Here is a 27,638-nt window from a genome sequence, read left to right on the forward strand (position 1 = left end):
TTAAAGATTTTAATAAAATTGTCCTTAACCATATCTTTGTAAAAACAAAATATCTCATCAGCTTAATTAATAAACTTTTCAGTAATTAAACTAACTGATCCCTGCTAGCCTAAACTTGTATATTAATAAAATAAAAGTACTTTTACAATTTATAGTATATTTATGGACCAAATATACTTGATAAATAAATGTTGCATGTCTGAATTCATACATGGTACCTGTTTTAATGAAATCATAGTGAAGAATAGGAATGCTTTTCTCTAGTGTTTATAACATATAATTCAGAATAAATCCAATAAAGATCAGCACAAATGGCATTTCCAAAGCCATCTAGTAGCACTGATTGTAAAACATGATAATATGTAAATGAATTCAGGCAAATGATTAAAAATACATTGAGAAATGTTTTACCTGATTTAACTTTGGGAAATCATGAAAGAAGATAATAGTAATTTAGTATGGAATATATCACCCAATAAACTGTTCTGGAATTAAAAAAGGGCTAGGTGAAAAATACGACTAAGTCTAATAAAAGTTTTAAGTTATTTAAACTGATAACTAAACAGTAGTGATGCTTTAAACAACTCATGGGTCATGCTTTGATCTTTGTTGTTGTTTTTGTAGTTATATGAATGATAATGATAGATCATGAGTAGTGAATTAATAACGTGCTGATGAAATGAAAGTCTTAAATATTAAAGTTCACATACTTTAGTATTTAGTTAAACTAGTAATTAACAAAGGATTTTTTATTTACAATAAGTCCAAAATAATACATTTTAATCATGTGTTTTATACATATTGTCGATGGAAGTAGCCCTCTAGTAGCATGATTGAAAATGAGAGAATCTTCAATAGCCGTGGCACTTGAAATATTTTTATGCAGAATTGGAGTAAATTAATGTAAGAGACTTTCTTTTTCTCTTATTAACTAAATTTTTGTGTGCCAGCAATACAAGGCATAGGGCATGCATGTACCCACTTTGATTTTATTACTTGTCAGGATCTCTACCAGCCTATTGTCAAATTGAAATTCTTATAGGTAGAATTAGAATAAATTAATCTATTAGATCTTTGGCTTGTCAAATACATTAGTCTATTTGACCTCCTGAGTCCAAATCTGTCATTAGATCTCAAATTTGGCAAGATATGATGGAGCTATAAGCTAGAAGTTTGTACTTGAAAAAACTTGGATCCATTCTGTGAACCACTATGCTATGGCTAGAAAAGGTTGGCCTTGTGATAGTTAAGTCACCCAAGCCATTGAAGCAACATTCTGTTGCTAGTAGTGAAGCTATAATAAATTTAAAATGTACCTATAGACATTGATTACAAGTAAAAATAGGTCATTATTTCAACATACAGGGTGTCCCTAAGTCCTTGCTAATCCATATATCTTTTTGTATTCAGGGTGCCACCAGTATTTTTGCTCTCATGTACCCACATACTTGTCACAATATGCTCTTTAAGTGTAAATGGGCTTACATTGGCCATATTTCTCTGAAAAAAAAAAAGAAATTTATAATACATGCATAATTGAATATAACATAATAACATATGGATGGGTAGGGACTTACGGACCACCCTGTAAATCATATTTATGCCTCACTTGGAATGCTGTGTACACTTTTTATCTTTATCTAAAAAAGGATATTGATATTGAGAAAGATTCAAAGGAAGACTTCTTGGATGAGTCCAGGAATGTAAGGGTTATCATGTGAGGATTATGATCCCTTAAATTATTTAATCTTCAGAGAAGAAGTGTAAGAAGTAATCTTAATGTTTACAAGACTGTCTGAAGAAGGGGATTCATTAGAATAAAGGACTCGGGTATCCCTTTACTATGTTATAAATAACATAGAATGATTGGATAAAAATAAGATTTAAAAAGATAGACTAGTTTCTAGCTAAGATAGTAAATTTTTCAAATATGTAAATTGGTTTACAGAAAGAGTTATCAGCATTGATTGAAACCAGTAACTTGCTACAGTTGAAAGAAGGAATTATTGAAAATGATAATGAATGAACTGAGATTTTAGTATTTTCCTTGGGGGATGGTATACAAGGACAGACTTAAAGAACCAAATATTAATTTATTGTAGGTTTGTTTTATTCTCTTATTGACAAATTTGGGATTTTTTTATGGGGTAACATTTCTTGAAATAATTTAGTAGTAAGTTTTTGAGAATGTAAACAAACAGTAATTACAACTATCACCATTTATTGTGTTTTGCTGTAAGAAAAAATTGTAATTTTAGTGTCTTCCTTGTAGAATTTTTTTGTTTGATTTTTTATAATTTTTGGTGTTATTACAGTATTGACTTAAGAAGTTTGAAGCAAAATGAAACCTGGTGAGTACAGTTGATTCATATTTCTACACAAATATATTTTCTTGTAGCTTTAATGTCTTTATTTTTGAATAAATATCACTTTGCTGAAGTATTATATCTTCATTAGTCATAATAAGTGTAAATTAACAGATCTGTGTATCAATTTTTTCAGTGTTAATAAATTACTAAAGAGGAATTGATAATTAAAAACTGATTTTGAGATGCCATTTTTCCTAATCATTTGATTTTCTGTATCTTTCTGAATATTTTCGTGTAACCTATGCAGTTGTTTTAAAATGTTTGTAATGACAGTAGCCAGCCCACAGCTTTAAAAAGATTATATTCCAATATGGTACTTTACCTCCACTTACATGAATAGCTAATTCTCATTCATTGCTGCCCTCTATATGCAAAATCTTTTTTTCATGCATGCCTTATGCACTCTGCCTCCTCTACATTGAAAATGACTCATGCCAATGTGTCTGTCATGCAACAACCCTCCACCAACAAGAGTGCCACACACTTTTTTTATGCACATCAGTTCTACCAGATTACCACTTCTTGTTTGACAGTGCTCATGTTTAGACATTTACAATTTTCTCAGGTATGTGAATGTTTGTCCATTTCTCTGGTTTCCTATAATCCCATCCTACTTTGTAGCATGATGTTCTTTTTCTTACTTAATTTTCTCAACTTCCCTGTACATTAGGGTTTGTGCTGTGCATTTTGCCTCCCAGTTGGTTGAGGGTACCAGCTTGGCATACCATCAAACCACTTGTCCATTTCTGTGCTGTCAGCAGTTGGAATCTGTTTTGTCATTTTGGAGGGCACCTCGGAGGTGCATTTAACATATGCCAAGTTTTCATGCCTTTATCTTACCTCTGATTCACTTCTACTGTATTTATCTACCATACATCTCCTTTCCAAGCAATGCATGAAAATCTTGGGAGTTTTACAAAGGGCAGCCTTTCCTTTATTATCTCCACATTGGCTCATTTTTCGTTCTCAGCTTTCATTTTAAACACATGGTTTCTCTCTTGTTGGAATCTATTGGGTTATGATGCTGCCTTCTCATCTCACAGGTTATTTGCCACCCATTTATATAGAGGAATTATGTATAGCCCGTTTTCTATGGCAGCATGTATTTGACCATGTTCCTGACACTTCGGAATCATGTGTGGAATCCCTTCATCAACACCCTATTCTTTCTCTTTTGGTAGCTCATTTGTCACATTTAGAATCACAAGTCCCTGTTTCTACTTCCCATCCTTTTCAGTCCCTATCTTTTCCTTCTTCCAGTGGTTCCTTATCTTGTTTCTTTTTTGAGATAGACTGAACAATGCCAACAGTTTAGTGACAACCTGGTGGGTTCCTATTTGGTGGAGCTCAGTTGTGTAAATTTGTTCTCCTTTGGTGATCTTTAATTATAGATCAGTAAGTTATTGGTGTTATATCAGGTGGACTTGACCTACAGTTCTTTTTCCAACCTCCTTTGTTGCAGATACCCATTTTCTTCCCTCTGCCTCAGGGTCCCATTCCCAGCCAGCATCTGTCAGAGGTGGTTCAAGACGTTTTTCTTAACAGGCTATCATACATGTGAATTATCTTTCACCTGCTTTTTATTCCATGCTGTTTGTTGTCCCCAAAGAACTGGAGTGCTGACCTATCACAGCTTTGTCCTGCCTCAATCTGTTTCTCAGGATCCTCCATTTTACCATAAAGTTGTTTCTAACTCTCATGTGAGCTTTTTTTTCTGGGCTTATGGATAAGCAAGATGGACTTCATGAATGTCCAACTAATTATGAGAGTGATGCCATACCAGCTAGCTACATTATTCAAGTACACACCCAAAAAACTTTTCACTTGCTACATGTAACTAAATTAAATCTTCCAATTGCTAATATATTGGAAGATTTAATTTAACAACTCATACCATATCATTAAGTAAGCATTTGTAGTCAGCTTATTTAACTGTTGGATAATATAAAACACCATAATTAGCTTACCTCCAATTCTTATATGCTCTGTAAATCCAGAGGTGTAAACCAGTTCTTATTCTCTTCTCAAAGTATGGAGCAAACTCTGCAATTTTTCCAGCATGTTGATATTCATTTTGTAGTAGGGAAACCAAAACTGAAAGTAATGCTCAAAATGAAATTTCAGTAGTGTCTTGTATAAGGTTACAATATAAAAACTTTTTTTTTTTAGATTGATATTCTATCTTACATTCAAATGTTTTAGGGATTTGTTGGTAATCAAATCTTCTCTTTCCACACCACCATTATTCCTCTTACATAAGAATTGTTCAAATCTCTCTTCTCCAAGTGTATCACTTTAACTTCTTTCTTAAACCATAGAGGTGGTTGTTGTTGTAGTTCCATCCTTTCACTTTTTTAAGTTTTAAGAAATCTTTGATACATTCTATAATCCTGTAAACAACAGCAATCAAACTGATATACCTGTAATATTATTGGGCTTCCATTAACACTCTTTGTAAAAACTTATGGACCACATCAGCAATCTTCCAATCATTAGAAATTCTTCTGTTTCAAGTACTGTTAAATTTGAAATTTCATCATATACAAATTCTTCAAATTGTATGAGTAAAACTCATCAGGTCAAAAGTTTTGTTTCAAGAGGTTTTGTCTCCTAAAGAGATGATGGTAAATTTACAGACTTGCACATCTAGAATCTAGCATTTGATTCTCCAAGGTGGACACAGCAGTTAGCCTGTTATGGCTTTGGTCTAAAATAAATTTCAAGAGATTTTCATATTTTTTAGAAAATAGCTTTGAGCTTCCTTTTGGTCAGAAAAAAAAAAAGAAATCTCTTCCCTTTAAAGCATCCTGTAGGTGTTATACTAAGGGCTTAGTATGTTATAATAAAATTATTTTGAATATGCAATACAGTAAGTTGCAAGACATCCACAACTGATATAAAGTCATGCTAAAACAGTGTATCAGAAGTACATTTTGACATTTCATGGATAGTACATTGTCACTAATAATCGAGTGCTTTTGAAAAGACTGTACAACAGCTCTTTCAAGTGCAAAATAATTATACACTAAAATAATACAAATGTATTCAAATCAGGGATTTATATATTCTAAGACTAGTGTATCTATTACATAATATTTTATACAAATTATGATATATCAACTTGATTAACAAAAACTGCCCAACCCATGGTAAGCAAAATGTGGTATTTTGTACATGGTAAGAACCCTCAAACATAAAAGTCAACATGAAAAGCCAGTCAAGCATTCCAGGCAACAGTATTTAATATAACCAAGGAAGATGTCTGTTTGGAAATCAGGCCAACATAGTATGAGTTCATAAAAATAAGGTTTACACTTATACTACCCCATTCATCAAATACATATATCAAGTTGCTGGAAAGTGAAACTGTTATTCAGGCTATTCCATATATAGACATGCCAGTTAGGTTGCAGTATGCACCATTTATGAATTTCTGAGCAATTGGGCAGCTGAAATTGGAACTTGGAAACTGTTGCCCTCATATTCTACATTAGTTATTTCAGGTGCACAAGTAGCAAAGGTGTACATTGGATATTGGTTTTGTGACAGAACCTTTGCAGTAGAAACTGTGTTGCAGGGTTATTTTCAAATTGTCTTATGTTTCAGGTAGAGCATGAACAAGTGTGGCAACATGGACTGTAACAATATGGTGAAGCTCTGAAACCATTTTAGTATAACATACTCGGTCTCTGTAGTCTAATATTATATTTTTAACTAGTCTATCATGCTTGGACTTCTATTGTTCATACGCAGTAATTGTTATATTATTCACATAAATGTTTTGGTAAATGCCAGCTAAGACTAATTATAGTGATAGTTGCTGTTGCATAGTTTTATTTTATACTAACTCTAGCTATGTTGTTAATTTTTGTAACAAAGTATTTTTTCTAAGTATGAAATGTTCATTGATAACTCATGTTTACAATGCACATCATTTCATTTACATTTTAAATCTTGTTCTATTACAACTTTATGTAATTTTTTTGTCTGTATCAAAAGTATTTTATGAATAGTTTTAATACACTCAAAGAAATCTTTACAGATCTTGACTTAGTACTGTAGGACAGGATGAATATTTTAGAAAAAACTAAACTATATTTTAACTTACATATGAAAATTACTATATTCTCAAGGAATTTTTTAAAGCTCTTTGTGGAATGCAGCAGGTAGTTGCTGTTTTAAATTTGGCATTGCATTGTTGGTTTCAATAGTAATGCCATCAGAAATTAAATCTTCAAATGTAATTTTACTTCTCTGTGTAATAATTGAGCTATGTTCATCACAGAAAACGTTGTTGATGTGTTAGAGAATCGAGGGAGAGGAAAAAGTGAGAAAGATTGGTTTCAAGGAATTTTTAGTGATATAACTAAGGCTTCTGCTGCTAAGCAAACAATAGTTGGAGGAATTACTGGATGGTGAGTTTTTCTAATTTTTAATCTTTGGTTTGAAACAGTAATTACGAGACTGATGTTACTGTAGTAGTGTAGCTGTGTTTTTTAATGTGTTGGAGCAGTTATACATTATTAACAAAGCTAGTAAGATTAAGAATGACTTTTTAAACTTTTAAGCTAAAGATTTTTAGTTTACTTAGTTGTTTATACCAATGTGTATAAAAAATTAAACACAGTTAATTTCTTTTAGCATGTCTGATATTGATTGTACATCTCCTGAAATTAGAAAATTTAGGCCTAAAAATACTTGTTTTTGAATATGTTTGACCAAGATATAGAAATTTTTTCAAATATTTTTAAATCTTAAAATTAAGAAAGTTAAATAACATTGCTATCACTCAGTCAGAAAAATACAGTACATTTTTCTCTAACTTTATCCATTTGGTTGCTCAGGATCATAATTCTGACCTGGTATAGTTGTCACTTTCAATCTTGGAGACTTGTAAGTCATACTTGTGTGATATTTTATCATTGGACAATCTTCATACAGACATTCATTATCAACTTTAAGTGCATAACTAGTGAATGCATGTAAACTTAAAAATCTGTGTATGGATAAGTATGATTTGTTAGAAAAAATGAAAGGTCATTTTACTACTTAATGAGTAGTATGTAGGACAAATTCTGATTTTAGTAAATTATGGGACTTGAAGAAGTGTCATTGCTTACCAAGAAAGTCCTGTGTCCAAACCTCACATGATAAATGAAGAAATGAGTGGTACATCCAGTCCCAGTCTCTCCTCCTCCCTCAAAAAAAAAATTCAAACATTTCTTTAAGCTCCTATAAAGCAGCAGCATCTTTGACCTTTCTACATGATTTCTCACACAAACTTACCATCTTTTGGAGAGATAAAACTACTTCAAATAAAGATGTCTGACCTTTCAACTTTTTAATGTTTAATGTAACATGAAAAATATCTTATATGCATCAATAATATAACTTCCATTAATAAATTGGAATAATTCAATTTGATCACTGTGATCCATCTCTTTAAAAAGAAAAACAATTGAGAGATTCTCATCTTATCTTTATATGATGATGCATTCATCTACAGGAACCATTCTTGTAGACATCCTGTTATCTCTAATTAGCCAAACATGGAAAGATATGATATTATTAGTGAGGGGAAACAATACAATAGTTATTATTAAGCAGTTGAAAGATATAAAAATGTTCAGTTACCATCTCTTTCTTTTATATGCATTAAGTAAGCACAATGAATCAAACAAATCTGAACAGGTTAAAACACAAATAAATATTAAATTACTTAATACCAGGATGAATAATTATAATTTATATTAGTCTTGGGAAAACTGTAAAGTATTATCCACACTGAAAGAAAAGAAAATTACAATAGTTATTATAAGCAGATGAAAAGATGCACAAAAAAGTTATGTTACTGTTAACCTTTTTAACACATTGAGCATAGTACAATAAATAAAAGTGAGCAAGTTAAACCACATATGTAGTTTGTTACAACCTAACAACAAGCCAAAACAAAAGTAAATTAAAAATTAATCAAAAACATTGCACTAATAAAAAAGATCCCAGTGTACAAGCCATAATGTGGGATATAAAATGTACCCTAGGTTTTGGATGTAATTGCAGAGTAGGACTCACATTGCAGTGGGGATACACCATCTATCAGTCTTTACCTCCATTTGCCAGTCTCACATAAAGAAATAACTTACAGAAGTAGCAACAGATATAGAAATTAGGAAAGCAAAGTTTTGTCCTTCTTTTTGATTTTATTTACTTCATCATTATTAATTTTCTCTAATATATATATGTATACTAATTAAAAAGTAGATTCTGATAAAGTACTCTCCCTCCATTCATAAACTGAGCTTTTCTCATCTTAACTAAAAATATTAATCTGTGAATATTAAGTTATCTTATTCTCCACTTTCTTGGGCTATGTCTCTCTGATATTAGGTTTTATTGTCAAGTCAGTAAGCATTTAGATGTTACAAAGTTACAGCATTACTAGGCTAAGTTTATGAATATTAAGGATCTTTAATTTTTCACATTCATTGTTTAATTTGTGAGATTATATTTTTAGGCTCTTTCTACATTAAATAACAATATGTCCAGATCATGTACGTTTGTTTTAAGAAAACTATCTTGTAAAGCATGTATATTTATATCTTAAAACTTACATGCTATAATTCTGCTTAAAAGTAGATTATCTGTTTCAAAATGTAGTGTAATATTTGTACTTCTGAAACAAAATTAGTTTTATAACAGTATTTAACATTTAAAATGGAAAGATTATTGTATAAAATAGTGTTTTATAATGAGGTAACCACTCTTTAAATGTAAACAAATCGTTGTAGTTTTTGCAAAAATGATAGAAGTTAAAGTACATTATTCTTTTGGTTACACACATGTATTATTACAGTTGTTTCAACTTTTACACTCTGGCTCCCAAGCCTATTTTGCTGATACTTTCCAGGGCCTACTAGTCATTTTACAATTACTTCTCTTAGGAAGAGGGTATATGTAGTCATTGTGTCTCAGCCAATAAGTATCCATTTAAAAAGAAAATAGAGCATGACTCAATGGTGAGTCATGTGGGAGCCAACTTGTTAAATATACAACAGGCAAATAAGTCATAAAAACATATTTTTATCCTGTTCTCTTGGATGCAATGAAAGTGGTACTGCAACAGATGGGGAATAGTTTCAAAGATATGATAGGTTAGCACTCTCTGAGTAGTAGTAGTCATGGATGATTGTTTAGTTTTAAATAATATATATGTTTGCATATATTATTTTTAATTACATTAAATGCAAAAGAAACACAGTTAAAATAGCAAAAAAAGGTGTAAATAAGCAACTTCCAAAATTGTTACAAAAACAATAAACAAACAAATGTTTTAATATATAATCTAAAAGTGCATTAAAATTCGTACTCTTGAAGATATGTGTGGTTTAACTTTTTTTTTTTTAAGGGGAACAGGGTTTGTATTCACTAAAGTTGGGAAAGCTGCTGCAACTGCAGTTGGAGGAAGCTTGCTCCTGATTCAGGTAAAGATTGTTTTTTTAAGTTGAAGTTTCAGAAACATAACCAAAAAGCCTTTTAGGTCTTCATTAATCTGATATCTTGTGTAATGATAACCAAATGATAATTATTTAACGGTTATTTAATAATACTGAAATTGTTGATGCACATCCACCAATATTAGTCAGCTTATTGAAACAAAATAAGTTTTCATTAAGAAGTGAATTATTAAGCAATTTTACCATTAATTTATGATTACAACATGTTTATACGAGTGACTACTAATCAACAAATTGGAACAATGTAAAAATATTAATATTTGTTTATGAACAAACTGTCATAAATAGTTCCTCGTATGTGTTAGAATTTAATAAAATTGGTGAAATTAAGTTTGTAATTATTAAATGTATATTGACATTTCAACAAATTAACTGTATTATTAAAACTGAAAAGAAGCTCAGTTATATACAACTCTCATAACAGGAACTTAAATGTATCTTATTAGTGTTTATGACCATAGAATTTCATATCTGTTAAAGATTGCACAACATCAAGGTTATATCAGGATCAACTGGAATCAGCTAAACAAAGATGTGGAGACAACAACTGAATATGTGGAGAAGCAGGTTGATAAAGGTTTTCCAAGGCTTCTCAAACAGGTTAAATAGATTATTCATATAAAGCTATGTAGATTTTCAAAAGATATGACAGAATAACTTATTTTATTCTATTTTTTAAATATAAAAAATACTTTTAAAATTATTGCTAAATGACAGAAAATTATACATGCTTTTAACAATCTTAAAATACTTAAGAGTGAGCTGCAGTGATTTATAAATCATATGGGTGAGTTTTGTGTAGGGATAAAGTCAAAAATTCAAAAATGAAGACTCACTTCCACACACAGAATAGTTTATTTTCTTCTTGATTTCATGTCACTTACCTTGTGGAAACTCCCACCTAATCTCACGTGAACCACAAATTTGTGCCTCTTTATGATGATGTACTCATAGAATAAAACCCTCTACCAATAGGAGTGTAACATACCTTCATGCTTATGAATCCTTATTCTTTTCATTGACACTGTTATGAACAAATGTGTTTGGGTTTGCTGAGTTTCACTTTATTGACTATATTATACATACTCAATTTGATTTCACAGTTTAATTTTAACGTTTCTTCTGCTTATGTGAGTGAAAATAAACATTGAACAAATTACTAACATTTAGATAAGAAGCTTTTTTTCTGTGGAAGAGATAACAGCAGTTGTCCAATTTATGGTGAGTTCCATGATGCAGCCAGGACCATCTGCTTTAGTCCTTTCTACTTATTTCTCTTCCCTTCCTTTGAGTCTGATGCTAGGGAGTGCAAATTTGGGCATTTTTTCTCCTCTGTATTTTGCTTTGCGAACATTCTTACCTTACCTATCTCATTACTCAGGTATGTACAGTTCTTCATCTCTCTTCCATATCCTTTGATTCTTCCCATTGTATGTTACACAACCCTTCCTTTTGTTATTTCTTTATTTTCACTCCTCCCCAGACATTGCTGTACATTTCAGCTTCTATCTAGATCAACTTTATTCTCATGGCCTTATGTCTTTTCTCCTCATCTGACTGATTCTTATGTTTGTCCTTATGGTCACTTGAATTTCCCATTCCTTGACAGCTAGTCATTTGAGTTTCTCTTGCTAGTTCAGGGGCAGTTTCATTATTGGCTGTTTCCTCATCTAGCACCCAATTTTCTCAACTATTAACCTTTCTCACTACCCTTCTTAGATACCTTTCCTCCCTCCACTTTATGATGTAAACACTTCACTGTTTCAGTGATGACCTTTCTGGGAACTCCAGAGCATTCCTCTTTTCTACAATGACCCATTCTGCCTTCTCTGCCCTTTTTCTTCTCATTTGATTTTTTTTGTCATTGAGACCTTTTGTAAAGAGTTACCCTTCTTCTTAAAATCTGTCTTCTTTCCAAAAGCACCTTTATTTTGCCTCTTCATCTGGAGGTTTCTGATGGTGCACCAAGTTTCCTTAAGTCACATCCTTGTCTCTTCACTTCTATACTTCACCCTTACCCTTCTGTTCCTGTATCCTGCCCTTCTGTCTTTTCCCATCCTACTCCATCCAATGTTTCACCTACTAGCCTAATTGTCAGTGACAATCTAATCAGTTAAGGACCTGTGAGAGCTCATCTATCACCATTTGCTGACCTATAAACACACTTCTCTGCCAAGAGATGGGTTATTCTACTTCTTTCCTGTGGTATTTCTTTTCACTTGTCTTCTTTTCCAACCTGCTACCTCTCAACACCCATACTTTCAATATTTGGAGGGGAATATTGTCAGATTTGTTGGAAAAACAGGCCATTGAAGGAGTTCACAACTTCTCTCCATGTTACTACTTCCACCTCTTTGTTAAACAAAAAAAAAGAATGTGGACTGGCAACCAATTATTGACCTTTTCTTAATCACCCTCCTCATTGTGGATTTCTGTTCATGGTGAGGGGACCTATCTGGGAATGTTCTGTTCTTTCAGTTTTACTCCTCTGGGACCTAAACATCCTCCTACATGTTTTCTGTGCATGGTGAACTTTGAAGGGGAGGAGAGGATCCTAGTGGTTGAGGGGTCCAACCTTAATATACCACTTTAGTCGTGAATTCCTGTAAATGGCTGGCCTTGGAGTGGCACCCCTGGGGGTCAATCAGCTGGTTCACTTAGGTTAGGGTCAACCAAGTACCAATGTTGGATGTTCTCAACAGGTTTTGTAGACATTGTATCTGATGCTGGTGTTTGGGTCTAATGTTCATGAAACCCTGGCATTGCTGCAATGTTCTTGTTTAACATTGTAGCGCATAGGGCTACATGATGGGATCCTCCAAATAAAAAATTAAATAAAATAGTGAAAAAACAGTCCATAGGTAAATGACCCAACATCTTGAAGATTCTGAGCAGCAATCTTCAACATCTGTAACACCCATAACTCATTTTCTTATATTACATTCTCTTTCAGACAAATCTTTAGGGCAAATGTCTCCCTTATATTATTCAGAAAGGCCTAGAGGGACTTGCTGGCTCTCCAGAGTCAGTCAAAAAGCTTTGCTCTGGTGACATATTGGTGGAAACATCCACACTTAAACACAGTGAACTCCTCTTGCATTCAAAGGCAATTGGGGATATACTTATTGAGGTTAAGCCCCATGCTACTTTGAATTTGTAACAAGTTATTGTTGAGAGGGATTTGAAGAACATCTTTGAGGCAGAGATTCTTGGTGGTTTCTTCTCCCAATGAGTTTCTGCAGTGGGGCATCTCTCCACTCACAAAGATGGAATTATGATGTTGACCAATGACCTCATTTTAACATTTACATCACCACATCCACATGCTACCATTGAGGCAGGTTATCTTAATTGCAAGGTACAGCCATACATTCTAAGCCCCCTCAAACGTTTCCAGTGTCAACAGTTCAGTCACTCAAAGACACCATGTTGTGGTTCCTTGATGTGTGCTCATTGTAGTGGCAAGGACCATAATGTCTATGAGTGTGAAATGGAACCTCATTACATCAATTTCAATGGCTCTCACCCATCCTACTTTCATTCTTGCCCTAAATGGTTGGAAGAAAAAGAGGTGCACCATTTGAAGGTGATTCAAAATATTACTTACCCTGAAACTCGAAAGTTGCTGTCCACCACTTCATCTCAGGCGTATGCTGCTGCACTTCATTCCACTACTACCATAGGAGTTCAGACGGATCTCTCTGTGCTTCCAAAAGAATCATTCTAAAACCATATGAAAAGTCTTTTGGCTTCCATGGCTAAAAAAGTTGATGAATCAATGTCAACATCCATCTCTGTCCCTAACATTCATTCCAGTAAACTCCAAGATCCACTTCCATTGGTTCCCGGTATGGGCATTTTCTTGGGTATATCTTCTTCTCCTGCACCAAGATGCAAAACGATCATTTGTTCACGTCCTCAGTTGCTGGAATCCTCTTCCAACAACAAAGACCTGCCCAATCGACCCAGGGCAGAACCCATTGAGGTCGAAAGACCTCCCTCAAATGTGGAAAATAAAGAAAAATACGTGGTGATAAACACAAGGGTTCTCCACCCAATTCACCTACACATAAAAAAATAGCCACCTTGATACAATGGAACTGCCAGAGTTTACATTCTAATCTGGATGACATCAAAGCACTGATTGCTTCCTACCATCCTGTATGTCTTTCCTTACAGGAAACATTTCTGGAACCTGCCAATACAGTCACCTTTCAGTGATTGTTTTTGTACAGAAATGACAGGCTGTGTGATGGACGAGTGCATGGAGGGATTGCACTGTTGGTTGATCAGCATTCGCCCATCCTAGCTTTGCCACTCGACACGCTCTTGGAGGCCATAGCCATCCGTGTTTCCTTGGGTTGTACCATCACTGTTTGTTGTCTGGAGAGACCTATGATCAATCAGACCTTGATGTTCTCATTGAACTGTTGCTGTTTCAATTTATAATCCTGGGGGACTTTAATGGACATAATCCCCTCTGGGGAAGTGCTGATATTGATGGGAGGGGTTGCTCTGTAGAGCACATGCTCTCTGATCACAAACTTTCTCTTTTTAATACTGGTTCTTCTACTTATTTTCATGCACCTAATCAGTCCTTTACTGCTATTGATCTCTCAATTTGCTACCCACTTTTCATGGAGGGTTGACAATAACCCATGAGGCAGAAATCATTTTCCTATAATTTTGAGAGAGACTGGCCATGGTCAATTCCACCAGACCCATGTGCCCCAGTGGAAGCTGGATCAAGCCAACTGGCCCTCTTTTACCACTTTTGCAGAACTTGATCCTGCCACCATCTGTAAACCATCAGCAGTAACTGACTGTATTATACAGGCAGCTGCTCAATGTATTCCTAAAACCTCGACACGTTTTCCATGATATCCTCATCCATGGTGCAATCCTGCCTGCCACATGGCATGGAAAGCTCAAAAATGGGCCTGGGATATTTTTCATAGGTATCTTACACTCTCGAACCGCATCGCTTTCCATCAGGTCTGTGCACATGCTTGTTGTGTGTGACATCAAAGCCAGCAGGAATCTTGGATTAAGTTCACAACAAGCATATCTTCTGTTACCAGTTCCAAAGACACATGGAGCAAGATTTGAAAGGTCAGTGGGCAACATAATTCTGTCCCCCTCTCGATCTTGCTCTCTAATGGCCAGGAAGTAGCTGATACCCAGAACATCGCCACTACTTTAGGTTAATGTTTTTGCCAGGTACCAAGCACTTCTGCTTCATCCTCCACCTTGTTAGCCATCAAGACTGGGGCAGAGAGATCACCTCTTTCCTTTTGAGCTGATTGTCTCTATGACTGTAATTGCCCCTTTATGCTGGTGGAGCTCAAACTAGCCCTTCATTGGTCTGGCAGTACATCGATTGGACCTGATGATGTACACTACGAGATGCTGTGCCATCTATCTCCTGCTTATCTTGCTATTCTTCAAATTGTTTTTAACTGGATCTGGCAAGAGTATGTTTTTCCTGATGTTTGGCACCAGGCTATTATCCTACCTTTCTCCAAGCCTGGGAAGGATCCCAAGATTCCTTCAAACCACCATCCAATTGCTTTGACAAGCTGTCTCTGTAAGACCTAAGAGAGGTTGATTAATGCTTGTTTTGTTTTGTTCCTTGAATCAAACAATCTCTCTCACTCACCCAGTGTGGGTTCCAACGACAGCTCTCCACATGGACCACCTAATTCGACTTGAAATGTCAATCAGAGAAGCCTTTCTCAAACGACATCTTTCATCATCTTTAACATTGAGAAGTCTTAAGATACTACATGAACATATGGCATTTTGTGAGACCTCTATTTATATAGATTACATGGTCATTTGCTCATTTTTATTAAAAAAATTTTTTAATGAACATGCAATTCCAAGTTTGTGTGGGTTCGACACTTCCTGTTCTTTTCAGGTCTGTGTTTTGAGTGTCACACTTTTCAGTATAAAGGTTAGTGCCATCACTGAACAACTCTCTCTTACTGTTGCAAAAGAGAGCTCTATGTCAATGACTTTCACATCTCATGTCAGTCGTCAAACATGAGATATATTAAGTGGCACCTACAAACTACCCTCAATCACTTATGAAAGTGGACTACAGGAAATGGTTTTAATTTCTCTCTCTCAAAAACTGTTTGCATGCACTTTTGCTGCCAACAGGGTATTCACCCTGATCCTGTACTCCGTATTGGTGAAGTTGTGCTACCTGTGGTCCCTGAGACAAAGTTCTTGGGGCTTATCTTTGAATATAAGTTGACCTTTATACCACACATCAGGCAGCTACGAGTCAAATATAGAAGGCCACTAAACATCCTCCGTGTACTTTGTTCCATCACTTTTGGAGTGGATCAATGTTTTATGCTAAAGATATATCGTGCTGTTACTCAATCAAAACTAGAATATGGTTCTGCCAGGACCTCAACCTTGAAGATGCTGAACCCCATTCATCATCAGAGACTTCGGCCTCTGCACTGGGGCTTTCAGCAGTTCCACAGTCCATATTTTATACGCAGAGTCTCATGAACTTCCTCTACACCTCCACTGTTTGCAACTGCCTTTACTGTATGCTTCGAAACTTCAATCCTTACCAGAGCAACCCCCTGGGGTTGTGTTTTCCATCCTTGGTGGGCCATGCTTTTTCAGAACAGGCAATCTGCCATTGCTCCTTTTGGCCTTCATATCTAGGTGCAGTTGGATGAATTGGGTCTGTTCTTGGATAACATTGCTGTATCCACTGGTCAGCTCATCTCCCCATGGCTTATTACAATCCCCAAATGTGACCTTTCTTCTGAGAAAAGCAGATACTCCTGATTAGAAGTTGTGTCTGTTATTTTGAACCATCTTTCCATTCCTGTTTATATGGATGGTTTGAAATTAGATGACTCTGTTGGCTCTGCCATGGTTTGTTATGTTTCTGTTGTTGCTCATGAATCCCCTTTACAGTTTCTGTATTCACTGCTGAACTGTATGCCATTTCTCTTGCCCTGGATCACATAGAAGCTAAGCAGTACTCAAATTGCACTATTTATATTGACTTACTTAGTTTTCTACTGGCCCTGGAATCACTTCGCATTAGTTCACACCCTGTTCTTGCTGATATTCAAAACTGACTAGACCATTTCTCTTTAACATCTACTTCTATCTAGTTTTTCTAGATACTAAGCCACGTTGGTATTCCCGGGAATGGGCTGTTCCATACATGGACTATGGTCTTGTATTCAGAACTCAACTCCGTGCCAGTTAGCAGTCAACTTGGAATGAGCAATGTGAAAACAAGCTTTTCCAAATAAAACCCTCTTTTGGACTTTGGCCATCTTGCTTCTGTAAGGATCAGGAAGAGGAAGTTTCCTAACTAGACTGTGCATTGGTCACAGTTTTTTAACTCATTGTTTTCTTTTATCTTGTACTGATGCACCAGTGTGTTGTCTGTGTGACACTCAAGTCACAGTAAGACACATTTTGATGTATTGCTGTCATTACATCTCTCAACGATGGCACCATTTTAAACATGTTTTGTCCCAAGGTTTATCTGTAACATTAGACAGTTTTGTTGGCGATGGTGACACTGTCCACCTTACAAATGGTTTATTTTTTGAAGGCCATTAATCTTTTTAATGCTATTTAAGTTTTTAATTTCTAAATTAGACCTTTTTATAATATGATTGATTCCCTTTTAAGAATTAAAGTACAATTAGTTCAATTTGAAATTAGAAAATGGCCGTCACATCAAGTGACTCAAAACCAAGACTGGAAAGGCCAACTTCAGGTGTCTAATACTGCTGTTTGAACTACCCATTAGTCATCCTGGTGAGTTATAATAATTAAAATTTTGCTACAAGTCTTTTAAAACTTGTATAACTTTACTTTCTGAAAACAGCCATAACATCAAATAACTTGAAGCCAGGACTGGAAAGGCCAACTTCAGGTAGCTGATGCTGATTTTTGAACTTACCTGTTAGTCATCCTGGCAAGTTATGATAATTACAGTCATGCTACAGAAAGTCCTTTACAACTTGTATTACTGTAGTTTTTCTCTTACTACTGTACACTAGATATAAAAATTGGATTTAATGCTATTTATGTTTTTAATTCAAAAATTAAACTTTGTTTTGTTTTATCTTAATTTCTTTTTATGAAATTTACTAGTTTTACTTTAATTTTAACTTTTTACCAGATGTTTGGCACAGATAGCCTAGTTACTTTGTACCATAAAGCACCAAACCATCCAACCAATCCTTCATCAATCATTTCTTGATCACATATCTCAGAATGGCTGGTATGAGTATTAACACTTTTATTGATAAGGAGAGAACAACGTTTCAACCTTCCTAGTCATCTTCAGGTTAAGAAAGAGAGAGTTTGAATGTGACCATTTACAGACATGTCTTTGGGACGGGGTTATAAATGTTCCACCTGAAACAGCTCCTACAATCCCGTACCCATTTATAATTTCGTTTCTAAGACGTGTATGTCAACAGTCACATTCAAACTCTCACTTTCTTAACCTGAAGATGACCTAGGAAGGTCAAAACATTGTTCTCTCCTTATCAATAAAAGTGTTAATACCCATATCAGCTGTTCTAAGATACATTTTTATCTCAAGTGGGTTGCTCATCATCAAGCATTTCTTGATCATCCCACATTTTCAAATGGAGAAATTTTCTCCATTGGTCATTACAACCCCTCTTGGAGCTGTCGATATGTCATATGCCTTTCTCCTCATCCCCATCACCCTGTCTTCACACAATTTTCTAGTTCTCTGCCCTTCCATTTGGAATAGCATCAGCTCCTTATAATTTCAATTGCATTTAGCATACCTTCATTCAACATTTTCAAAATCTGAGTCTTTGTTATCATTTGTACATAGATGACTGGCTTCTCCTATCCCATTCCTAAGTGGAATCCTCTAAACACACTTCTCTTTTCTTCACAAAGACTGCTCAATTAAAGTGGCTCATCAAGATTTCCAAGTACAATGTATCTCTGACCCAAATCTCACCATATGTTAATTCCCTTTAAGTGATGCCCAGTGTTCTCCAGTTTGTTTATGAGATGTAGAGTACCTGGTCACCAATGCTTGTGCCTTACCTTCACCATGAGTATGAGAAATGCTATCTGATTTAGACTTCTCTGGGATCCCTTAATCTACTTAGCCATGCACATGTCTCCCACAGTGAGTGTTGTGTGACCAGTAGAACCTTTGTGAGAAACCATTATCTTCATCAATACTCCTCCTTTCTTCTCTACTAGAGGACCTTCTTTTACCTTCCCCCAGACCAAACCTTTACCTTGTAATGAATACTTCTCTCTCTGGATGGAGAGTATCTCTGAATAAATGTCTGGCTTTGGGTTCTTGGACCATGGAAGTACTATTAACATATATCAATGCCCTTAAAGGGCTTGCTGTCATTTAGGCATGCTTTCATTTTATTTTCCTCATAATGATCCACTCAGACAACTCAATTTTTGATTTTTATATCAATTGCCAAGGAGGCATCCATTCCAGGACACACTGCTTTCAGACTTTAGACTTCCTCTCTTGGTTCTATTCCAATTGGATAGGTTTAATAGCCTATCATGTTTCAGACACACTGAACATTGTTACAGACTGTCTTTCTTTTTGAGACTGGCTTTACCCATAGAATGATCTTTCCATCCTCAAGTCTTGTGTTGGATCTGCCTCGAGCTTGAAATTCTTCTCATAGATGCTTTTGCTAAACCTTTCCTATTAGTTATGGCTGCTAATGCTCTAAGCCAGGACAGCTACCATCTTCTCCTCCATGCATACCCTCCTCTCTGTTCTTTCCATGGGTCTCACTGTGATTTGGGAGAATCCATTTCAGTCTTCTTGGTAACCCCTTACTGGCCTGCTCAATTTTATTTTCTTTGCTCCTTCTTCTCTCAACGAAGCCTCCCCCTTCCTCCTTCTGCCACTTTATCTCTTTTATTCCAGCTGAATATGTTACTCTTTCATCAAGGAGTGATATCTCTTCATCTTCACAAGTGGGATTTACACAGTCCTTCCTTCAACATTCCCCCCCACCTGGCTAATTTACCTCACAACACCTTTTCTTCTCCTTCACATGGCTCTTTAACAATGGCTTGTCTATCTCAACCATTGTGGATTTTGTCTTTCATGATTCTGCAGAAACTTTCCTTCATGTATTCTTACCATTCTCTTAAGTTCCTTCCTAATACATAATTCCCTCATTCTACTTTCTTGCCAGACTTGACCCAAATGTGGCTCTTCATGCTCTCACCTGTGACTCTTTTTTTTTTAACCTCTTGCCATTTGCTCCCTATTTCTTTCTTTTTCTTGCTTATAATCACTGTCATTCTGATGTTTGTGTCATAGATTCTTCTAAAAATCTCTACCACTGCATTTTTCTTCACTACTACTTCCCAAGACTTTTGCTGCTGAGGAAGATGGTAACATCTTTTCTCCAATATCTCTTCTTTTAATGTCTAATATCTATGATTGTTCTGTTCCTGAAAAAATCCAATGTTCTGTTAAGGCTGTTTGTTCTCTATCTCACACTTTCTCTTTTCAGGGTTCCCATCACAATCTTTTTATTCCTTGAGACTTCTTCTACTAGAGTTCTCTCTCCCTTCACCCTTACTGGATGGATCCATAAGTTCAGCTGTCTGGTTTATTCCTCTTTGAGAGTGAATGATCATCAGCTCTTAATTGTCTTCTCTCACCAGTTCAACACATTACTCATTCTCATGCAGCTTATTTTCACCATACTCTAGAGGAAATTCTTCAGAGTACCATGTGGGCCATCCCACACATCTTTTTTGCCCACTATTGCTTCCATCTGGCTATCCAGGCTTCAAAAAGATTTAAACTTTCATCCATATCCATCTTTCAACTTCAAACTGGTGATGCACTTATAATTTTGTTATTCACAAGTAACTTACTTAATCAAAATCTTGCTATATTCTCCACGTTCTCCCCTATTTGAATTTTTCTCCCCCTTGTCAGCTCCCAGCTGCTGGACCATGGAGAATCCTCACCAGTTGAGACCTAACTGCTGGATTAAAACTAGGGCTCCTTCTATAATGAGAATGGAGGTTGGAGTTACATTAGAGTGTCATGTAACTGATGCATCAGCCTTCAAGGAGACCGATGTTAAATATCATTACATTGAACCTTTTATATGCATATATATAAAACTTTCTCATACCAACCTTCCTCTTTGAGCCAAAATGTATTCAGTAGAATCAAGGTAAACACCTATTTCCAGTCCATTCCACATCATACAGAAAATAGTATGTTCCCTTAGCTGTTGTGCAGCTGACAGAGATTGAAAGTTGAGTAGAGGTATATATCCTGCAGTACCCTTCTTCTGAGTACCAAAGAAACTGAGTATAGAGTTGAGGTAACTAGATTATATACACCACTGACATATTATTCACATGCCCTACTACCACAGCAGATACTTCACCCACAGTGACTGATCATTGTATAGAGATTATATAAGTATCCTTACTGACATCATTCTATACTCTGCCTTTCTCCCATGACTTGCATAGGGCTCGTTCTAATTGACAGTAGTGGAGGTGCTCATGAATACTTATCACACGTGCACTTCACCAACAGCTGACTTTGACCTATCAAGTCTAATTATAAAGGAGTTGAGAACATAGGTTATGGTCTGAACAAACTTCAATTTCACTGCGCACATTGGCTGTCCAACAGCTTTATTTCATGTATTCAGACAATCACAGATTTATTCTAGAAGCTCATCCATGGTACACACTTATAGTTATTACTCCTCTTTTTATGTAAAGATGAAGAGTATATCCTGGATGAGATGAGTTGAAGTTCACATATGTGCCCCTGTGGAGGGCCAGTGAATGAGTATCACATCCCATTTATTTCCTTCAGGCACTTTCTTTAGGGCACATATCTCAGTAATCTTTGCACCAGTCCATCCACCATTTCAATGTAAGATTTTAGCTGAAATGTATTTTCAATATGTTACCACCAATGACCCCCACCCCTTTCTCTGTACAGATTTTTATTACTCTGTCAAAGAATGAAGATTTGCCAGCTAGAATTTAGAGGGAATCATTGTGCATGGAGGTGTGTTGCACTTCTATTGGTGGGGGGTTCTGCTGCATGACTACTTCATCATTGGACTAAATTCACATGGTTTTATGTGACATTAGGTGGAAGTTTTTACAAAACTGGTGGCTTGCTAGAGTTTAGCTGGTTGTACCTAGTCAAGAGGAAAATAAAATATGTGAGATGTATCTATTGAAAATACTTTTTCAGGTTGGGAAAATGTTAACTTCTTAAATTTGTAATGATATGTGAATAATGGAAATTATATTACTGTATGTATCACATATATAGTATTTCAAGAATATTCTTTTTTATAAAAGTTTATAGGATGTTTTTTGGAAGCATATATTTTATTGAGTGATATATTATTATGAAGCTTGTTAATTAATCATTGTAATTAGTTTTTTTACTGTTTCATTGAGCATGAAAGCTAAGTTAATCTAACTATAGATATCTTGCTATCCAAATCTGTTAATTTAAAATGTGTGGAATTGTGTAAATTTAAGTATTGAGTTACATATTTCTCTAAAGGATACTGATGTAACCAGCAATTAATCAACACAACCTTTTATACTGATATGCAGTTTATATAGCTCTATATAGAAAGAAAAATAGTAGGAACAGTTACTTAAGTAATACAATACCAGTCAGTTTATACTTCAGAAACTAGTTTTACACTTATTTATGAAATCCTGTTTTATCACAAAATCCATGTATATAGGTACAAGTTTTTGTTTTTCTTTAATTACATGTATCTGAAATGTCTGTAACAGTTTAATTTGATCTTCTAATTCTGATTATGAGGTTCCAAACATATGAAACATATTAGGAAAATAAATAGTAAGTACTATTCTTGTGAGAATAATTGGTTGAAATATTTGTTTGATTAGTCCTAACTTTTCATATGTTTACAAAACATAAAATTACTAAATATATTCAAATTTGAAAACCACTTAGTATTTCTATATTCCCCAAAAAATTTTAACAATATTTTCTATTTTATTTGAAAAACTGGAATATAGCCTTGTTTCATTTTTTGTTCTCTTTTTCCTAAAGTAATCTCTCATAAACAATCAAATTAACCACATTCTAATCAAGTATTTCTTTATTAATAATTTTATTTAATAGGTTACTGTAAAATGAATAAATTTATTTTAAATTAAAATAGTTATGTAACAAAAAGATAAAAATGCTTCAAATTCCCCTTAAGTGTCACCAGTGAACTAATTATAAATTTAATAAGTGATTTTCTATGATAACGAGAAAACCCACTTGTAGAGAAAAATATATATGTAAAAACGGCTGGTATGGGTTGAGAAAATTTTTTTATGTAGAGGAGCAAACAACGTTTCGACCTTCTTCGGTCATCATCAGATTCACAAAGAAAGAAAGAGGTAACTGACCGATAGCTGACCACATGTTTGAAGGGGGTTGTGTAACTGAGTGTAGGAATGTATGGGGCATGATTAGATGTTTGATTATATTCATTAATATAGGTATCAAGGTGTTCCTTTGTATTGGTTTATTTTGGGCTTGAGTTGTTGTATAAATAAGGCTTCTTTAATTTTGCTGGTCAGTTACCTCTTTTTTTTCTTTGTGAACCTGACGATGACCAAAGAAGGTCAAAACGTTGTTTGCTCCTCCACATAAAACATTTTCTCAACCCAAACCAGCCATTTCTACACATATAATAAATGATTAGCAGTGATAGCTATTGGTCATATTAGCACAGATTTAATCATTGTATTTTTAAAAAAATAATAATAGAAAATTAGGAATCTTGAATTGATAATATTAATGGCAACAGGGACAAGCTAGTGTTATTTTTAGTGTTGGATAACCATTTACAAATAACAGGCTTTTTTTTAAATCAGGAATTACAAAGGTTTCAAACATGTTGAATGGTTGTTATTCTCACTATGCAATCAGATACAAGGCTGAGATGGATTACTCAGCTTGTATTTACTTTTAGCTGAAATCCCCATATTCTCATGTAGTTTTGTACATGATGTGTAGTTTTACCAATATAGGCATCTTTACAGCTACAACAAATATATCTTTAAGCAACCCATAATAAGCACATCTCGATAGGTAGTGTCTCTTTGGTTTCAAACAAGTTTTTAATTCTAATAAATATTGAATTGAATAATAAACACATGCATGATATGTTGATAATTTTTGAAATTCAAATTAGAGTTTAAAACTGTTTGAACATGAAAGAATTTACAAGAGCTAGTGGGTTTTTCAAGACTGTGTTCATGTGATAGTGTAATATATCAAAGAAATAGCTATTTCCTTGTACTATTTTGGAAATTTCTGAATAAAGACAGAAATAGTCCAGACAAGTACACTGTTAGAAGATATAGAACAGGTGTATATGGTATGAAAATATCTAAATCAATGTATAAGCCAATAAATGTTTAGTTATGATGAACATATGTGGCAAAGATACTGCTTATTTTATTTGCCCAAAACAGCTAAATTAATGTTTATACATGTATCTTGAGTTTAGGTATTGTAAAAAACTTCTTAATGTGATTGATGTCGTGAAAATTATAAAATTATTGTCAGTTTATTTTTTATATAATAATGATTTGTAACAGAGAAACCATTTATACAACCACTGATGTTCATGATAGAAAAGAAGCATATTCACAAGACTTAGACCCAGGGATGATACTATCACCTTCCCATTTGTGTGCTCATAAGTTGACAATCAAAAATGAAGTGATTGCCCTTGAAAGCCAGTTTGAAAAAACTCTTCAAATTTTTGTCTGTTAGAGTTAGAGTGCAGGTATCTTTTGTGAGAAATAATTGTTTAATAATTATTTAAATTGTTTCTTCAAAGTGGATGTCAGTGAATAAGAATTGAGTATCAAAGGTGGTTGTAACAAAATGATTTGAATTAGGAAATTGAGATATCTCTTGAACAAAGATGAAAAGTAATTCAGCAGTAAATTTATTCTCAGTTAATGAACTTAGTGCAGGTATATGGTATTTAATAAGTTTGTATGTGTGGGAACTGTGAACAGATAGAATAGGACTAAAAGAGAAGCCATTTTTCTTTATTTTTAGTAAGCAATATATAAAGCTGTGGACCTGTAGGATAGTGTTTAGCAAAGGTGGTGTTAGAAATGACTTTACAATGTATATATCTAAAATCCTTCAGAGTTTTCCCTCACACTTGAAAGTAAGCTTAAGCCAGTCTCTATGGAGGAGTTTAAAACTTTTGATCTATCATTTAAAATATCTTCCATTTAGGAGGTGTAATTTGATGTGTTTATAACAATGATACTTACACCTTTATTTGGCTCGTTAAAAGAGTGTTTTGGTTACTAGTAAAAAACTACCTTTGTAAAAGGAGTAAGGTTGTTTTTTAGGGGTTTGAAAGTATGGAATACTGCATTTTTTAATATAGTTTTAGCAATGCAGTCTGTCTGCTTTTTTCAACTGGGAAAGAATTTAAAAGAAAAACTAATCTGAAAAACTTAAGTTTACAGGTCAACAAAAATCTTAGTCATCTTGAGAAAGTATATTTACTAATTTCACTAAAATAAAAAATGACCTTATCTGGATGTATAGCTTTCTTTGACATTAATGATAAACAGGAAAACCTTCAAGATGTTAGCTGTCTTGAAGTTCAGGTATTTTGGAATAACTTTATGGTGGTCTTGTTATTCATAATTTAATATGAACAAAGATCTTCCTAAGTTTGAAGCAAAGCTTTTCAAGAGTATGAAACCAGATATGACTCATCATAATCACACTGTAGTGTCAATATATTTTCAACAGATTCACCAGATGGAAAATAGTTTTATAATAAATATTAAAAGACATCTTTAATTACAGGTGCTTAAGAATTGCTTCAAATTTTGTCATGAATGTTAAAAACAAAAGAAAAATAATTCACAGCATTTTAACTCAAAAACAATAACATCAGCTGTTAAGCAACAAGTTTTGGATACAACTGGAAGTTTAAAAAAGGACACATTTAAATTATAACAAGAAAATAAGTAGTAGAATCTGTACATGTTTTCTGTGTATTTTATATGTTAAAATAAATCTTTCTTTTGTTTTTCCTCAGGGAAAAAAATTCGTAAAGGAGAATCTCTTCCTTGCTACAGGATTTGCTGGAGGGTTTCTGTTAGGAATTGCATCCTCCTAGCTGTAAATGAAGGATACAAGATATTGAATGTAAAGTAAATCCATAGCTGTATGATGTTAGAATACTGAATGGAGAGACAGTAACATCTTCAACAGTTTCATGTAAATTTGAATATTTTATCTTCTAAATACCACCAAGATACATCTGCTTAAAAAATAAGTATTTATCAGATATTTTACTTTATAGTGCTGATTTTAGTGTAGTGAAAAAGCTGTGTAAAATGAAAAAATTTTTGCAGATGAATATTTGAACTGCCATATTTATTGATGTTGTCTTCATGAGCTGTTGTACTTTATTCATATATCCATCAGTATTGTAGAACTCTTTAAGAGATTTAGTCGATAGTTGTGTTTTATTGGTTAAAATGATTATTCAAGAGATGTACAATTAGTTTACTGTAAATGCAAACATAAAAATAAAATAATAGTAAGGTGATTAAGAATTCTCTTTGCCACCTGTTTTTTGCTAATACTTATATTAATTTATTATAAAATAGTTTAGATACAATGTTTTAATTTACAACAGTGTTAGTCATATTATTTTAAATATTTTCTTGTCATATTTTTCAGTTTATTACAAACCTTTTTAAATTAATGACTTACATGAACTAAAGAAAATATTAGCTATTATTAATATTACTGTTACTTAAATATTGATTAATTGGCATTATTTCATTCTTATTTGATTAATAAACTGATTATTTATACTTCTGACAAAGGAAGCATTCCTGTATTTATAGTAGTTTCAAAACATTATCTGTCAATACTTGTAAACTTTAGTATATTTTCCTTGGATTCATCCATCTCAGTTTTCTCTACATTTCCAAGAAGCTAAACCATAGGAAAAAACTACAATGCAACATATCATGTATTGTATCTAAAAATAAAATTTTGAAACCACATTGTCCACAACCTCATATGTTTCAAAATTATCATTAAGTTACAACAACGATTTAGAAATTTACTTTAAAAAAATTATCTGATAACATTATTGCATATCTTTTGGATGAGATTGTAAGTTTCATTATTATTATTTTCTTTTGTTAAGCACATTATAATACTATCAGAGAAAACTGAATAATCAACTTGTATTCTAAAATAGTAATGGATAACATAAAATCTAATCCTTGTAACATATGTTCAGTCCTTAAACATCTATGAGGGCCCCTGTACCAGGTTGTAATCCAAAAATGACACATTTGAATAAGAAAAATAGTAATATATGAAGTTTATTGTAGGAAAAGAACAAACTTTCAGGTTTGCTCATCACTGCTCTGAACCTTTAAATATATATTTGTTGATTCAGATAAAGAGTTAATTTATCAGAAATATTAATTTATATAACAAAACCAGTTTTTAAAATTTATAGTTTATAAAAAATCTATCTGAAAAAAATCTAACACCTACTACAATAACATTACTGTTAAACTGAAATCTTAAGTTTATATATGTATGCAAAACATACTTGTTTGTTTATACAATAGAAATTTTAAAATTAAAGAAATTGGATAAAGA

General features: G+C 33.8%; 1 protein-coding gene across 4 annotated transcripts in view; it reads left to right on the forward strand.

The window, feature by feature from the left end:
* LOC143256663 (FUN14 domain-containing protein 1-like) overlaps positions 1-26,834 on the forward strand; it is a 28,318-nt gene extending 1,484 nt beyond the window's left edge. For 2 of the 4 annotated variants that reach the window (XM_076514164.1, XM_076514166.1), the window contains exons 2-6: positions 2,316-2,351; positions 6,655-6,784; positions 9,775-9,850; positions 10,364-10,483; positions 26,044-26,834. In XM_076514164.1, coding sequence (XP_076370279.1) covers positions 2,342-2,351; positions 6,655-6,784; positions 9,775-9,850; positions 10,364-10,483; positions 26,044-26,124 — 417 coding nt within the window. In that variant the 5' untranslated portion in view covers positions 2,316-2,341 and the 3' untranslated portion in view covers positions 26,125-26,834. Of the gene's footprint in view, positions 1-2,315; positions 2,352-6,654; positions 6,785-9,774; positions 9,851-10,363; positions 10,484-17,599; positions 17,678-26,043 lie in introns of those variants that run through there. The other 2 variants (XM_076514167.1, XM_076514168.1) reach the window with 2 other exon arrangements.
* Positions 26,835-27,638: the final 804 nt, after the last annotated feature.

This window comes from Tachypleus tridentatus, chromosome 7 (assembly GCF_004210375.1).
Source record: "Tachypleus tridentatus isolate NWPU-2018 chromosome 7, ASM421037v1, whole genome shotgun sequence".
Taxonomy (NCBI): domain Eukaryota; kingdom Metazoa; phylum Arthropoda; class Merostomata; order Xiphosura; family Limulidae; genus Tachypleus; species Tachypleus tridentatus.